Source organism: Dama dama, chromosome 14, assembly GCF_033118175.1.
Source record: "Dama dama isolate Ldn47 chromosome 14, ASM3311817v1, whole genome shotgun sequence".
NCBI lineage: Eukaryota > Metazoa > Chordata > Mammalia > Artiodactyla > Cervidae > Dama > Dama dama.
The window spans coordinates 54,853,403-54,870,451 of record NC_083694.1 but is presented as its reverse complement, the minus strand read 5'-3'; the positions used below and the strand labels follow the sequence as shown (position 1 = coordinate 54,870,451).

The following is a 17,049-nucleotide window of genomic DNA, read 5'->3' as shown; positions in this document are numbered from 1 at the left end:
TAAATAAGCAGAGTGACAATATGCAACCTTTATATACTCCTTTCTCAATTTGGAACCAGTCTGTTGTTTCATGTCTGGGTCTAACTGTTACTTCTTGACCTGCATACAGATTTTTTAGGAGGCAGGTAAAGTGGTCTGGTATTCCCATCTCTTTAAGAATTTTCCAGTTTGTTATGATCCACACAGTCAAAGGCTTCAGCGTAGTCAATGAAGCAGAAGTAGATGTTTTTCTGGAATTCCCTTTCTTTTCCAATGCATGTTGGCAATTTGATCTCTGGTTCCTCTTCCTTTTCTAAATCCAGTTTGAACATCTGGAAGTTCTTAGTTCGCATACTGTTGAAGCCTTGCTTGGAGAATTTTGAGCATTAATTTGCTAGCATGTGAGATGAGTACAATTGTGTGGTAGTTTGAACATTCTTTGGCATTGCCTTTCTTTGGGATTGGAATGAAAACTGACCTTTTCTAATCTTGTGGCCACTGCTGAGTTTTCCAAATTTGCTGACATATTGAGTGCAGCACTTTCACAGCATCATCTTTCAGGATTTGAAATAGCTCAACTGGAATTCCATCACCTCCACTAGCTTTGTTCATAGTGATGCTTCCTAAGGCCCACTTGATTTTGCACTCCAGGATGTCTGGTTCTAGGTGAGTGATCACACCATCATGGTTATTCAGGTCATTAAGATATTTTTTGTATAGTTTTTCTGTGTATTCTTGTTATTTCTTCTTAATATCTTCTGCTTATGTTAGGTCCATACTGTTTCTGCACTTTACTGAGCCCATTTTTGCATGAAATGTTCCCTTGGTATCTCTAATTCTCTTGAATAGATCTCTAGTCTTTCCCATTCTATTGTTTTCCTCTATTTCTTTGCATTGATCAGTTAGGAAGGCTTTCTTACCTCTCCTTGCTATACTTTGGAACTCTGCATTCAGATGGGTATATCTTTTCCTTTTCTCCTTACCAGAGGCATGGTAACATGCCTTAGAACCAGGGAAGGGGATATACTGACATCTAAGACCCCCAAGTGAAACGCTGTTGGAGTCTAGGGCCAGCTCCTCCAGTTCTCTGTACCTCATGCACAACCCCCTCTTCTTCCTCCTCCTATACACACGCGCGCGCACACACACACACACACACACACACACGTAAACACACACATACAGATGCATCTCAGTCAGGTGCCACGCTGTAAGGATATCAGTAGAAGTTGCTTCCAAGAGACCTAGCTCTTACTTCTGTTATAATCCATTGCTGCCGCTCTCTGGGGGAATAACAGGTAACTGCAGCATCAAAAGTTCACCTTTTTAGGTCTAAAAGTTGTTGTTATGTGGGCCCATCACAGAGATTCTAGGCCCCCATATGGAGGAGAAAGCACAGCATTTTAAACATCTGATGTCTAAGACTGTGCTTACATGCTGCTCCTCCCACGCTGTCAGGCAAACACCAAACCAGACAGATGGGTTGTGCACCATGCCCAAAAGCCAGCGTGCTCAGGAGAGAAAAGCGGGCTTATCTCAGTGGTGGGGCTTCTCCAGGCGACTGAGTAGTCTCTGGCCCCCTCTGACCTGCATGAGGAGACCCTGGCCCATCTCACTTGTTAAAGTCATTTCTGAGAGAATTGTGGCCTCCAAAGGGTCTTGGAAGCTTCACCTGAGGTTTTAAAGAACAGGAAGCTCTTTGAATAACACGTGGAAAGAGGGATTGATGTTTTAAACTTGGTCGGTCTTAGAGATAAACCCCTCCTTACTTTAGGTCAGTGCTCAAATTCCCTAAGAAGTACATGTCTTGCCCAAAGTCCCAAGGCTACCGCAGGCAGAGTTGGTATTCTATCCACCATGAAATCAGAACAGAAGTGGGGTCATAAAGGTCAAAGCCAACACACCTGTCGCTGTAACACTATTCACCAGTCACCACTGCTGGACATCCCTGTTCCCCAAGTCGGAAGTTGAAGAAGCTACTTGCCCACAGTGAAACTCCCTTCACCTCTTCAGCCCCTCCTGATGTCTCATTGCTAATCCTCACTGCAGATGCCTTTGGGAAACCCCTCCCCTGACAGTGGCTTCCCAGTATTTGTGGCAATTAATGAAATTCCAACTGGAAAGCCAGGGATGGAGGTTAAAACAAGAACCCCCAACAGAACTAAGGTGCAATATCTTCATTCAGGGTAGCCGCTGGGAAATGATGGCTGCAGAGACTTCCATTTCCATCAATGCTGGGGTTGGAAACCCTCCCCCTTCCTGCCCTGCTTCTGTCTGCGCAGGGGATGATGTGGTCATCCCACACACTCATCAGCAAGAAACTTTATCGCCTCCCACACTCCATCCTAGAGCCTTTCTCCAAGGAGCTGAGTGTGGGAATTGGCTGCAAGTCAAGCCCACGTTATTTTTGCAGTCCTCCAGCTAACTCACTTGGAAATGCCATAGTGTTGGGACATGTGCTTTCTCAGCCATGCTGAGGACTCTGCCCATATGGATGGGTAGAACTGTGCAAGTACACGTGTATACTTTTTCACACACACAAACACACATGCAAGCACTGGTGCTCAGTCGCTGCAAAGGAGCACCCCGCGCCCCCGCCCCAGTGCCTGAAGCTCTCCTTTGGCATCCTTCCAACAAGTTCCAAACGTAAGTGTGTGTTTACTCATCACCTGCACAGAGCTTTGGAGCACGAGGTGTGGTGGGTGTTGTGGACTGTTGTTTAGTCACTCAGTCGTGTCCAACTCTTTGTGACCCCACGGACCGCAGCACACCAGGCCTCCCTGTCCTTCACTATCTCCTGGAGTTTGCTCAAACTCATGTCCATTGAGTCGGTGATGCCATCTCACCATCTCATCCTCTGTCGTCCCCTTCTCCTCCTGCCCTCAGTCTTTCCCAGCATCAGGGTCTTTTCCAATGAGTCAGCTCTTTGAATCAGGTGGACCAAGTATTAGAGCCTCAGCTTCAACATCAGTCTTTCCAATGAATATTCAGGGTTGATTTCCCTCAGGATTGACTGGTTTGATCTCCCTGTTGTCCACAGGACTCTCAAGAAAGACTCTTCTCCAGCACCATGATTTGAAAGCATCAATTCTTCGGTGCTCAGGTGGTGTAATGGGCCCCCAGATATGTTCACTTCCTAATCTGAAGAACCTGTTAAAATGTTATGTTACCTGGCAAAGATGAATCCAAGTTGCAGATGAAATTAAGGTTGCTGGACATCTGATCTTAAAATAAGGGGAGTATCCTGAATTAATCAAGTAGGCCCAATGAAATCACAAGGGTGCTTAACGGTAGAAGAGGGAGGGAGAAGAGGCCAGAGTGAGTGATACAACATGAAAAGGACTCCACCAACCTTTGCTGGATTTGAAGGTGGAGGAAACAGTGAATGCAGGCATCCTCTAGAAGGTCGAAAAGGCAAGGAAAATAATTCTCCCCTCAAGCCTCTAGAAAGGAACATGGCCTCATGGACACCTTGTTTTTAGCCCAGTGAGACTCACATCAGATTTCTGACCTGCAGAACTGCAGGATAGTAAATTTCTCTTGTTTTAAACCACTAAGTTTGTGGTAATTTTTTTATGGTGGCTATAGAAAAATAACACACCGGGGAAGGAGAAAAAGGACAGAGGAAAAATAAGCATTGTTATGCCCTCTTTATGTCGTCCCAGCATGGTTTATGGAGGGTGGCTACACAGACCTAGAGATGGGTCAGGAATCTGCAGAAGGCCTAGAGCTAGAAGAAACTTGGGATCCATTTTCTGTTCCAGCCTCCCCTTGCCATTCTCCCACCTTGCTATTTGGGCGGGACATTCTGTACCTAAAGCTCCTAGTCTGGAAGCCCTCTGGCAACTGCATGCTGACTTTCTCTCCCAGATCCTCCCAGGTCGGTAACCCTGGGTGTGTCTCTGGTCACGTGGGGCTAACAGCAAACTACTGAAATTGTGTCCTGCCTGGATCCAGCCAGGTGTTGACTTCTCCTGTACTTTCTAAGGGTTTTTGTGGCAGCTGTATCTTGGTTGATTGGTTTTCTGATGGCAATACAGACTGACTAGCTTCAGCAACTTCTCTCTCCCTCTCTGCTCCATTCCTGGCCTTTGTTCTGCCATATGGGCAGCTGTGGAGGCTTCACACACCTGCTGGATTTCACAGCCCCCATCATTTCTGGCCACAGACCTTCATTGCCCTTTTCAAGATATGTAGCTTTTATGAGTCTGCAAGGAGGATGGGCTTCCAAGCTAAATCAAGTTTTAATCACCATCCAAGATGGTCACTGAAATTCCTTCCATGCCAGATCTTTGTGTAGGCCGGTCCCATCCTGGAAGAAGTGTGTAAAACCTGGTAAGGGGCATTGACTAGTTCCCAGACTCACTCTAACCCTCCTCACCTTCCCTCACTCTGAACAAAGACTTTTCTCACTCTTTCTCTAGTCTTCCCTAGTTTTCAGAACCCAGTTTGGCGGGGTACCATAGCACCCATTTTGTTCCTGCCCACTGGATTGGCCACTCACCCCAGACTCCCTTTGTGGCTCAGTTAAAGCACCTCACTTCAGGGTGTACTTTTGGCTTATTTCCCTCTGTCTGTCCTCCCAGAGTCGTGTGTGGCTGTTTGATTCTGAGCCTGATGTCTGCCCAGAAGAGGAGACCAGGCAATTAGATGTTATTCCCTCCCAGATGTCTTACAAAGATTTCTCTTTTTGGATGAAGCATACCCAATTCATTTTAATAAAAGTTAGCAGCTACCTGAAGGTTGGAGATGATCAGGGCTTTTTGGCATTGATCTCTGTATTTACTTCATGAAGAACTTGTGTTGAGCCCAGTCGTGTCTGAGGACCTCTGGCTTCAAGGTCTTCCTTTAACCCTTCAATGAGATTTGTGCCTCCATCCGTCTGTGGGATGAGTGGGAAATGACCGGAGGCACTGCATGTCACAGAAGGTACCTTGAGGTGTCTGCCTTCAGGGTGTCAAGCACAGATCAAGTGTAAGCATCTCCAGGTCCTACACGGATCATCTCTTGGGTGGGGTTCTGCTCTCTGGCAATGTGGCTGCCTTGAGTGCCTCCTGCAGGGCACGCTTCATCGCGGTTGGGCACTTCTCCGTGGCCGAGACACGTCTCTCCATTGGATTCCTATGAACACCACCACAGAGTCGGCACGTCATGTGTTCCCTGCCATCTGTCGCAGCAGATGCAGAGACTGTAACACTTCGAGCTTAGGAGGGCATCCAACACCCTTGTGGGGTCTTTAAAATTCACAGCTAACAGTCAGAGCCTGTGCTTGCACGAAACCCCTCTTAAAGTCAAGATTTAGCAGTTGGTTGCCATAGCAACTTTCCTCATCAAGTCTGAACTCCTTTCAGTGTAGATGGCCAAACTGGTTTTGAAGAGGAATACAGAAGAGGGAAGTTTGGTGAGTCCCGAAAATGGGGATGATTTAAGAGGCAAATTTTGGAAACCCTCAAACTCTAACCTGATATGTTTGAAACATCTCTCTGTTGTTCTGATTTGGGCTGCATTGAACATTATATAGAAAAAAGCTTTTGTTGTCAGTAATGTGTCCCCACGTAGTAATGAATGATGGAAGCCTCATAAGGGGATAATGACTATGAAGGCAATTTGAGGAAGGTAAATGTGCTCTACAAATGGTAGGTATTGCCATCATTAGGAAAATCAAGCTCTGCTTGAACTCTGGGTTGTTACTGCATTTATTTCTACACATTTCGTGGTAACTAGATATCAAGTGTGGAGGAAGGATTCCCTTTTTTGTCAGTCTGTAATTCTAGGCAAGGCATCCAGCCAAGAACTTTCTAAGAGTCAGAGTGATGGGTTTGACAACCTCTTGAGATTACTTCCTGTTTTGTAATATCATATCCATGCCTAAATGTCCACAAGGAAATTAAAAGATGATCTGCTTAAGGGAGAATCATATCTGGATACTTGACCCATTAATTGGCTTGATGTTGGCATCTTGGGGAGAGGTGGTGGTATCTATAAATTTAGGGCACATGTTAATTAATTTGTTTATTATTATCCATTACACAGTATTTATATAAGGTCTGTTCAAAAAGAGGAAAAACTAGCTTGTTCCTGCCCTTGTGTAACTTGCAGTCTAGAGTCCATACTTTCTTTGGAATTGATATGGTATGAAGCCCAGCTCCTGGTACTTTCCTTCTTGCCCTCCTCTGGTCCTTGTCCATTTTCTTTCCTTCTGTCAGCGAAACAGCCTTCACCAGAAATCTTATCATCAGCTGTGCTTTCTTATGTTTGACTCCCAGCTCCCTGACCATTCCTAGTTCAGCTCAGCACCTCGGAAGTCAGGAAATTGGAGCCTGTTGTGAATCTGGCCCGCGTGGAAGCCTAAATTTGTCATCCAGGAGACAAAGCATTGATCTAACACTTCCTTTGTATCCCTCACAAGGGAAGTTACTCATTTTCACTCCACTCCTGAGCACCTTGACTGAGTAGGTGTAGGAGAGGAAGATGAGTGTTATCTGCTTGTGAGACTCTGATGGGCAGTAGCTTATAGGGCAATTTTGGCAAGAATGTCTGTGCTTAGAGTTTAACAAAAACTTCTTGCTCAGAGCCTACACAGTCCCTGCCCTCATAACTGTAAGGCCCCTTCACATCATTTTTATTGTTTTTTATCTTTGAAAAGAGGAAATAGCTCTCAAAGCTATTATTCCATCTCTGTCCTTTTAGAGCATCTCTTCCCAAGGAGATAAAGAAACCTTACCCCTTGTCTCTGTAGGGTCTGGCACCTTTATAGCAATTTCCAAGTTTTAGGGAGTCACACCCTGTTCTTTCACTACCTACAAGTTAAAGAAGCAACCTGTGAAAGAGTCAGTACTGGTGCTGTAGTGAAACTGGTCTCAGCAGTTTAGGGATGCATAGCATCACCTAAGGAATTATTAATAGGAGGCAACAGTTACAATTTTCTTCAAAGTCATACTAAGTAGAGCAATGATTCTTGATCTTTTGGGGGGTCTTGGATTGGCTGGTTAATCTGATGAATGTTATGGAAGGCTGCTGAGGAAAGATGCACATAAACACACTGCAGTTTTGCATACAACTCCAGAGAGGCCATGGACCTCTTGGTACCCTATTGGAGTAACTAATGATAATGAAACATAGTGATACCATAAACAAACATAGGTGATCCTTCTGTTGATCAGCACAAAGATAATTAGCCTTGGACTTCCCTGGATGTCCAGTAGTTAAGACGCCACCTTCCAATGAGGGGATATGAGCTAGATCCCTGGTTGGGGAACTAAGGTCTCACATGCCTCGGGGTGTAGCCAGAAATTAAAAAAAAAATTGTAGCTATTTTCATTTAAAAACCTAGAGTTCTTATAAAATCATAACAGCTATCAGTGGCCTCCTCTAAATACAGCAGTTGTTCTTGGGCTAGCAACGCAGCCTGGTTGGGGAAAAAGGTCTGTAGCCAGACAGACATAGGTTCAAATATTAACTCTGCCATTTAAAAGCTTTCTCCAGATTGCTTAATTTTTCTGAGCCTCAGTTTCCCTTATCAGCATAACATGGCTAGTAATACATACTTTTCAAGTTTCTTAGAAATATTTGATATAATAACTCACTTATGTGGTCTTGAAACATGTGCTGATCATCTAATACGTACCTTGCAGTATTTGGCCACTGAGAAAATAAAGGTGAAAAAGTCCCTTGCTCAGTCCTTCTTGGATTTTGTGCCTGCGAAGCCCATGTAACAGGTGCCGTGTAAATGTTAGTTTGCTTCACTGGTGAAAGTCATCACATAGTGAAAATGAACGATTGGTGCTCTGTTCCCTTGCATGGGCAGTGGAGATGGGAATGTATGGCACGATGAGATTTATGGCCTCATCCCTGCCACTGTTAAGAGTTTGCTCTGACCATTACATTTTCTCCAGCACAGACATGTCAATCAATTTCTTTGTGTTTCTCTTCCTTCTTCCTCACCCTGCTTCTAAGGGGAATGCCTCTGCTACGAAGGTTACATGAAGGACCCAGTACACAAGCATCTTTGCATTCGGAATGAATGGGGAACCAACCAGGGGTAAGTGAGGGGATGGCGAGTTAGCCGGTTCCTGGGTATTACCCCTCCCTCAGGCAGACAGGATGCGGAGCAATTGTGTCTAGACGAACAGAGCTAAAGGATGGTTCTATTCTGAACGTCAAATGGGTGACGTGTCACCGTGCATTTCCATATTTACACCATCCCAGTGACGTCCATCTCTTCTTTCTCTCTGCTTGAGTTCAGAGCCTACAGCTGGGATCTGGGAATCAGGCTTCCTTTTGTTACCGCCGTCAACCACAAAGATTCCACAGACAGGACTTAGCTGATGATTTTGTTGGAGACACGTGAAGACATACAGACTCTAGCACAGCTCCCCCAGAGCTCCACGAGCTTTGTGAGACTGACATGAGGAGAAGCTTGTTTTCACCAGCACTGTCAGAGAGGGTGAAAGGCAAAGACTCAGGGAATGCAGGATTGAGTTAAAGGAGTTTTGCTTGATCCCCAATTAGCATCTCTCTGTGAGAGCTTTGCTTTCCCCCGAAAACAGACAACTGGGGTAAAATATTAATAGTTACCATGTCTGTTGCTTTGTTTTTAAATCTATTTTACTTTTTAAAATTTTTCATGGTGTTAAAATATGCATAACATAAAAATGATTATTTCCCCCATTCTTAAGTGTACAATTCAGTGGCATTAAGTACATTCATACTGTTGGGCCACTCTCACCACTATCTATCTTCTGTTGCTTTTTAAATCTTTTTATACTTTGTTTGGGGTGCTGAGAACCCATTTTCTGCCTTGACTGTGTTCAGTAGGAGAGTGTGGGGACACCAGGGTCAATAAATGCTAACAAATAATAGCAGTCAGTGGGGCAGGGGAAACTGGAACTCAGGGCAAAAGCCCTCTTGGAGTGATTGCTTGGACTGAAGAGTTGAAATGTATTTTCAGCCTGACAAGGTGGAGAAAAGAAACCACCATCCCATCCTACAGCAGCACTGAGGATTCCTAGCCCTGAGGTTGATGCTTTGCCTCCTCTGTATGTTTCTGATGAGCCCAAACCTAGAATATTGAATGTAGTTCTGGACTCTCAAAGCAATAAATATGGAGACAAATGGGTGAGAGTTTGGAGAAGAGCAATAAAAATGATTGAAGAGCCCAAGGGAGTGATTTATGATGAAGGGATAGAAGAACTCCACTCAGAGAACTTGGCCAGCTGATGACTAAGTCAAGGCATGATAGATGCCCGTAGACGTTCGATGAGGGCAAATGTGCTGGAACGGGTTGAAGTTGAGCGATAAGGGCAAGAGAGAATGAAGTTAAGGAAAGGAAATCTGAGTCACAGGTCAGAAAACTTGGGGGAAGTCAGAATGCCATGAAATTTCTCTGTTAGCGAAAATGAAGGATGGCTCCGTTTCTACTGAATTGGTGATTGTATCAGGGAGGCAGGCCGCAAAATGTAGAAGAAGGAGTTTGGAGAAGGGTAAATGCATATGAGGTGTCCTGCTGTTGAAAGATAGGTGGGGAGAATTTGGCTCATAGATGCCAAGCGGAGTTTGAATAGCGTGCCATTCACCGTGCATGTGTAAAGGCAGTGCAGTCCTCTCACTCTCTGACCCCTGGCATATTTGCATGGTTGCTGGGGCACCAGGATTTTAGCTTATGTGATGGCAGAGAATCTCAGTTGACTATGATTCTTACTGAGTAAAATATTGGGAAAGCTGATGAATAACCGACGAAGAGATCTCTTAGCCTGCATACCTGCTGCTGAAGTAAACAATGACAAAAAATCATTTCACTTTGTGCCCTGAATGATCAGGGCTGGCTCTCTGCAGTGATTGGATTTGGGGGCTAATCACTCAAGCCTCCATGCCCCTTGCCTTGTAGACAGATCATGTGAGGATGGGCCTGACTTCACTGGGTAATTGCACAAGGCTTCGTCATTCCCTCTGGCTGTGTGTAGAGACAGTCTTAGGATGTAGACAAGAGCCTCCAGGGAAATTGTGGAGGCCCCACGATGGTGTCATTTAAAATAAGACAGGCTAAAGCCCCAAGTTACAGACTGACAGGAACATTAGCCCCAGGAAACAGACAAGTAGACCTAATCTGTCATTTCCATCTCTAATTTCCATTATTCTCTGATCATCACTGTCTACGAGGTCTCATTTTGGACACTAATAAAATAATGGAGCAACTGTTAGGAGGTGGGGGAAAAGTGACTATCTGGAGAATAATAGAGCCAGGAGTGATAAGCAGCCTGAGTTTATATGTATATAAAGAAGTGCCAGACAAAGGACTGTGTTTTCCTCCTAAAATGACAAGATAAATGAAAAGCAGAAGACGCCATACATCTTGATCTAAATCAGGGGTCTGATGCCATGTTTCTTTAAATTATTCTTGCAAAATTAATCGAAATTGATTTGAACGTGAAAACTGTCACTTGAATCAAAAAGTACCTGACGGATTGCTAACTAATGATATGTATTGGGGTATTATGGAAAAATCAATGGTAGGCTTGATTTTCCTGAATATTTTATTTAATGTTCCAGGAGGTGGAGGTGAGCCACATGTATGGGAATTGATGTTTTTCACTTAGTATTCCTATATTGCATACGTTAAAATACCTGAACATTCTTTTGAAGTCAAACAACCAAATCCTAGGCCACTGAAAACTAAGATGAATTCCCTTGTGAAAAATCTAGGTTAATGTACCAAAGGAAAAGTAGCAATGAGGCAGTCATGACTTTCAGACAAGGAAGAACATTGATCAAGGACGTTAATGCAAAAAATATAGCCAGTGCATGATTCTGTGAGACAGAGGAGTTACTTGCAACTTTATCCAGCTGCTGCATTGGGCTTCAGTTTACCTGGATCTATATGTGTTCATGTGAGTGTGGTATGTAATGTGTGTGTGTGTGTGTGTGTGTGTGTGTGTGTGTGTGTGTGAGTGAGCTGGTTTGTTTCTAGAAATCCCCTCACTACTCCAGGATTCCCTGGTGGCTCAGACAGTGAATAATCTGCCTGAAATGTAGGTTCAATCTCTTGTTTAGGAAGATCTTCTAGAGAAGGAAATGGCAACCCAGACAGTGAATAATCTGCCTGAAATGTGGGTTCAATCTCTTGTTTAGGAAGATCTTCTAGAGAAGGAAATGGCAACCCATTCCAATATTCTTGCCTGGAGAATGGACATGGGAAACTGATGGGCTATAGTTCATGGGGTCAAAAAGAGTCAGACACAGCTGAAGCGATTAACACACACTTTCTCACCATGCCATTCTGTCATTTACTCTCTCACTCATTCATGTTTTCAGTAAATATTCACTGTGTTACCCATTGTGGCCCAGGATAGGCTAGGTTGCTAATTATAAGAAGAAGATGTTGTCTCTGCTCTGGAAGAACTAATAGTCTAGATCGATAGGTGGGCACATAACAAGGAAATTGCAGTGAATTCTAAAACCAGTTAAAGGTTTCAGTTCAGTTCAGTTCAGTTCAGTCGCTCAGTCGTGTCTGATTCTTTGTGACCCCATGGACTGCAGCACGCCAGGCCTCCCTGTCCATCACCAACTCCTGGAGTTTACTCAAACTCCTGTCCATTGAGTCAGTGATGCCATCCAACCATCCTCTGTCGTCCCCTTCTCCTCCTGCCTTCAGTCTTTCCCAGCATCAGGGACTTTTCAAGTGAGTCAGCTCTTCGCATCAAGTGGCCAAAGTATTGGAGTTTCAGCTTCAACATCAGTCCTTCCAATGAATATTCAGGACTGATTTGCTTTAGGATGGGCTAGTTGGCTCTCCTTACTACCCAAGGGACTCTCAAGAGTCTTCTCCAACACCACAGTTCAAAAGCATCAGTTCTTTGGTGCTCAGCTTTCTTTATAGTTCAACTCTCACATCCATACATGACTATTGGAAAAACCATAACCTTGACTAGTTGGACCTTTGTTGGCAAAGTAATGTCTCTGCTTTTTAATATTCTGTCTAAGTTAGTCATAACTTTTCTTCCAAGGAATAAGCGTCTTTTAATTTCGTGGCGGCAGTCACCATCTGCAGTGATTTTGGAGCCCAAGGAAATAAAGTCTGTCACTGTTTCCACTGTTTCCCCGTCTATCTGCCATGAAGTGATGGGACCAGGTGCCATGATCTTAGTTTTCTGAATGCTGAGTTTTAAGCCAACTTTTTCACTCTCATCTTTCACTTTCAAGAGGCTCTTTAGTTCTTTTTCACTTTCTGCCATAAGGGTGGTGTCATCTGCATATCTGAGGTTATTGATATTTCTCCCTGCAATCTTGATTCCAGCTTGTGCTTTATCCAGCCCAGCATTTCTCATGATGTACTCTGCATATAAGTTAAATAAGCAAGGTGACAATATACAGCCTTGACGTACTCCTTTCCCTATTTGAAACTAGTCTGTTGTTCCATGTCCAGTTCTAACTGTTGCTTCCTTACCTGCATACAGATTTCTCAAGAGGCAGGTCAGGTGGTCTGGTATTCCCATCTCTTGAAGAATTTTCCACAGTTTGTTGTGATCCACACATTCAAAGGCTTTGGCATAGTCAATAAAGCAGAAATAGATGTCTTTCTGGAACTATCTTGCTTTTTCAGTGATCCAGCGGATGTTGGAAATTTGATCTCTGGTTCCTCTGCCTTTTCTAAAACCAGCTTGAACATCTGGAAGTTCATGGTTCACATTACTGTTGAAGCCTGGCTTGGAGAATTTTGAGCATTACTTTACTAGGATGTGAGATGAGTACAATTGTGCAGTAGTTTGAACATTTTTGGCATTGACTTTCTTTGGGATTGGAATGAAAACTGACCTTTTCCAGTGTGGCCACTGCTGAGTTTTCCAAATGTGCTTGTATATTGAGTGCAGCACTTTCACAGCATCATCTTTTAGAATTTGAAATAGCTCAACTGGAATTCCATCATCTCCACTAGCTTCGTTCATAATGATGCTTTCTAAGGCCCACTTGACTTCACATTCCAGGATGTCCGGCTCTAGGTGAGTGATCGTAAAGGTTTGAGCAAAGTTTAATAGGACTACAGTTTAAGGGGTTCCTTATGTGACATCCCAGAATCTGGAATATGGTTTCATGGAGATGTTAGATCTTAAACTGTTCTGTTTAACAGGCACCAAAGGTAATTCTAAACAGAAAAACAGCATATGCCAAGGCATGGAGACTCAAGAAGCATGATTTTTCCAGGAATGACAAACCAGTGACTCAGTGTAGCTCACAGGTGCAGTTCACAGAGACAGGAGAAGAGGCTGGTAAGGTAGATAATGACTAGATCTTGGGGGCTTCCCTGGTGGTCCAGTGACTTAAGACTATGTGCTCCCAATGCAGGGGCCTGGGTTCGATCCCTGGTCAGGGAACTAGATCCCACATGCCATAACTAAAGATCCTGTGTGCTGCAACTGAGTCCTGGCATAGCCTAAAAAATAGACTAGATCTGAAGAGCTCTTGCTTACTAAGGCTTTGAACCTTAAAGCTCCATGTGAACACCCCTTGAATGATAAGCAGGAGATGGCTGTATATGTGGTGGATTGTTCTCTCACTGCATGTTATTTTTCTGGACCCTTCAAAATGAGTTAAGACATCCTAAAAATAAAGCAGAACAAACACACAAGAAACCTCTCAAGACTATCTAGTTTTACTTATCTGGATTCTGCAAGTAAAACATAGTCTTAAAATTATCCTGTAGATAAAAGTTTTCAAGATCACACAGTAAAGAATTTCAGAAAACTGGGGACCATATATATATGTGATATGTAAATTGAGGAGGTTGCAACCATCTTGGTGACTCTGGTTTTGCCAAAAATGCCTAAGGAGAAGTGAGGCAGGTTGAGACATTCATGTGTGAATCTTGGTAATAATGTCAGTCACTGTGTTTCACCCAAGTGACAGGATCCAGGCAGGGTGGCAGGTTGTAAAATCAATGAACTTATTACACAAGAGGCTCCGATTCACTAAAAGTAAAAATAGCTTCAAAAAGATTTAAACAAAGTCATGGGTGACAGACTTCTAATGAGTTATTAAAAGAACATGGGATGTTTGAGGTTACATCCTTGGTCTCTGAGGTTGGCAACAAAATCAATCACTGCCTGCCTGACCCAGCACCCCTGGTGACTGGGTGCCCAGCAGAAGACCCAGGATTAGAGGGTCTTACCCTGACACAGGGCTTCACCACGTCTCTGTCTAACCTGTGTGGATTCACAAGTGCTCAGCCTCTGACCCCTGTGGCAGGATAGACACAGCCAGAAGCCCTTAGGGTCTCTATATGGTATTTGTCTGCTAGGACAACAAGGACAAATTGAAAATTTTCACAGACAAGAAAAGTGAAAGTGAAAGTCACTCAGTCATGTCCAACTCTTGTGATCCCCTGGATTATACAGTTCATGGAATTCTCCAGGCCAGAATACTGGAGTGGGTAGCCTTTCCCTTCTCCCGGGGATCTTCCCAACCCAGGGACTGCACCCAGGTTTCCCACGTTGCAGGCGGAGCAACAAGGGAAGCCCAAGAATACTGGAGTGGGTAGCCTATCCCCTCTCCAGTGGATCTTTCCGACCCAGAATCGAACCAGGGTCTCCTGCATTGCAGGCGGATTCTCGAAACTAATAATGTCAATAAAGACAAGAAATGAAACCAATAGATGAGGGTGGGGGAGGCAAGAGAGATTGATTTACATGAAAATATGAGAGGAGAAAAAACAAATGTATTTAGCCATTTTGGAGGTTATTAAGAAAGACTCTAATGATGTCTTTTGATAAAGAGTGGACCCAATGGCCTCTCGATGTGTTTTTCCGAACACCACCATTAGATTACATTCATGCATTTGAAGGTGTTCCCAGTAAAGAGCAGGCTGATTTCTTATTCTGGCATCTCAGATACAGAGGGTGACACCAAGGAGATTCCCCGCTGGAGAACATAGGACTAGATTTCAGTGCTGAAGGATGGTGATGGAGCGATGATTTATGAGATGGGAAGAGACTGGCTGTGGAAAATGAACAGGTGTTTCTCCAAGGTTTTAAAAGCCATTGTCAGAACTAGACCTGTGCATCAGAGCACTCTTCTCACTGCCTGCTTAGGAGGCAACTAACATACCACGGTATCCCCTCGACTAGTGCATGCGTGTGCATGTGTGTGCATGTGTGTGCGCACACAGACACTCTCACACAGCCCATGCCATCTTATTAAGGCCTCTTCGTTGTCCCAGGCGCGTATTGTTCTTTCTATTTCTACAACTCCTCGCTGCTCCTCACCCTCCCAGGAGTGTCTGCTTGGGGATTCTAAATCTGTACAAGAAACAAATGTCCCACACCAAAGCATCCGGTTTCCTTTTCAAGCCAAGAAGGAGGACAGTGTTTGTCATGGTTGGTCTCAGCCCCTCTGTCTTTTTCAGAAACGTCCTTGACAGAAGGTAATTTTATTTAGGTCTGTCTGAATGATGCCATCCTAAACATTTCCCTAGAGACCACTCACAGGAAAATGACCCCGCCCAGCAGGGAGGCTGCCTTTGCCTCTGGATTCTAGGTGTTAGCAGAGACCGACCTACGCAGATTATTCAAAAGGATCCAAAATCCATTCTCCCCTCCAGACCCCCTAAAACTGAGCAGGAACATTCTCTCAGCTGTCTGACCATCAAAGAGCAAATGCAGAACTGTCGTAGGGCAGCGACTAGAATGCTGGCGGGTAGCTCTAATTCCCAGCCCAGGTCGTGGGCAGTGTTTGGCCTTTTCTGACCTGCCCGAGGTCTCGTCAGAAGTGACTCAGATGGAGTCAGACAGCCCTGTGTGACACATGACATTTCCTGACTTTCTTTTGTCCATTTCTAGCTCATCATCTGGCTTTTATGTCCCCACCCCCATGCCTGTCTGTGTCAGCGATGCCCTATTCACCTTCCTCCAGCCACCCCCACCCAGACAAGATCTGCAGGCCAGCCTGCCGCTGCTCTTTTATCTCTGGCCGCCCTCCTCCCTTCCCTCCAGCCCTGGCTTCATTGTCTGTGCCCGGCTCCTGTCACTGCCATGCCAGGCACAAATGTGATTACCCTCCCATTAGCTCTCTTTTTATTCTCCTTTTTTCTGTGTGTGTCTGTGTGTGACTCCTTCTAATTACCCTCACTTATTCCCTTCTTCCTAGCAAGGGTTTCTAGTGTTTTTATTTTGCCTTTTATTTCTCATTCTCCTTTTCTTCCCCCCTCCGTTTTTTTTTTTTTTCCCTTGCATCTCCTCCTCTTCCTCCAGGACTCAGTAGAAATGTGACTGTCCCTTTTCCCACCTATTTCAACGACAAACAGGTCACCTTAGCTCTTCGAATGAAACCTAATGTCCCTAGTTCCTTCTCTCACCAGAAGCTCTGATGTAGCCTGATTCTAGCTGAAATGTCCTTAGCAGGAGAACTGACTTCTGCTGGTTAAGCAGGTAGGAACTGAGTGGAAAGTGGATCTCCACCTACCAAGATGACCTCAGATGGGCTTAAGGGGATCAAGTCCCCCCTGTTGGCTCAGGGAACCCTGCATCTCATTCTTATGGATTTTTTCAAGTGGCAGCATGTTTAATTTGACCCATTTTCATGGCAAATGTGTAGTCAGTCGGCTGAGTACAGCCATATGCTTCATGTGTTGCAGGTAGACAACTGGCAGAAAGAGCAGCTAAGGGCTGAAACCTTGCCCGTGGGGGCCCAAGCAAAGCCTGGAGGGATGGGGGTCGGGCAGGGTGGGGAGGGGACGTCTGCCCAGATGCCTGCCTTTTTCTAATTTGCACAAAGGCACTTGAGGAACTTGTACTCCCTTGGTGGTGATTGTCAGGTGATACCCTTTGCTCCCCTCTTAGAGGCAACTTGAACCTTCTTAGTTACTCGGGATGATACAAGAGCAAAATATGCCCTAATAATTGATTCTCTGATGCCAGTTCCTAAAGCAGATACTTAAGAATCATCTGGGGAGCTTATTTAAAATACTGACTTTCAATTGCTGCCCCATGAGATTTTAGTTTCATGGGTCTGAGCAGGGGCCCAGACTCTGTACATATGAAAAGCTCCCCCATATACTTCTGCAGTCCAGCTAGACTTTAGAGC

The 17,049-nt window shown here is 44.6% G+C and overlaps 1 protein-coding gene across 1 annotated transcript in view; it reads left to right on the top strand.

Moving 5' to 3' along the window:
• ASTN1 (astrotactin 1) overlaps nucleotides 1-17,049 on the top strand; it is a 347,419-nt gene that overhangs the window by 168,726 nt on the left and 161,644 nt on the right. The window contains exon 8 of the mRNA XM_061160781.1: nucleotides 7,936-8,020. Within this exon, the coding sequence (XP_061016764.1) occupies nucleotides 7,936-8,020 (85 nt within the window). The remainder of the gene's footprint in view (nucleotides 1-7,935; nucleotides 8,021-17,049) is intronic.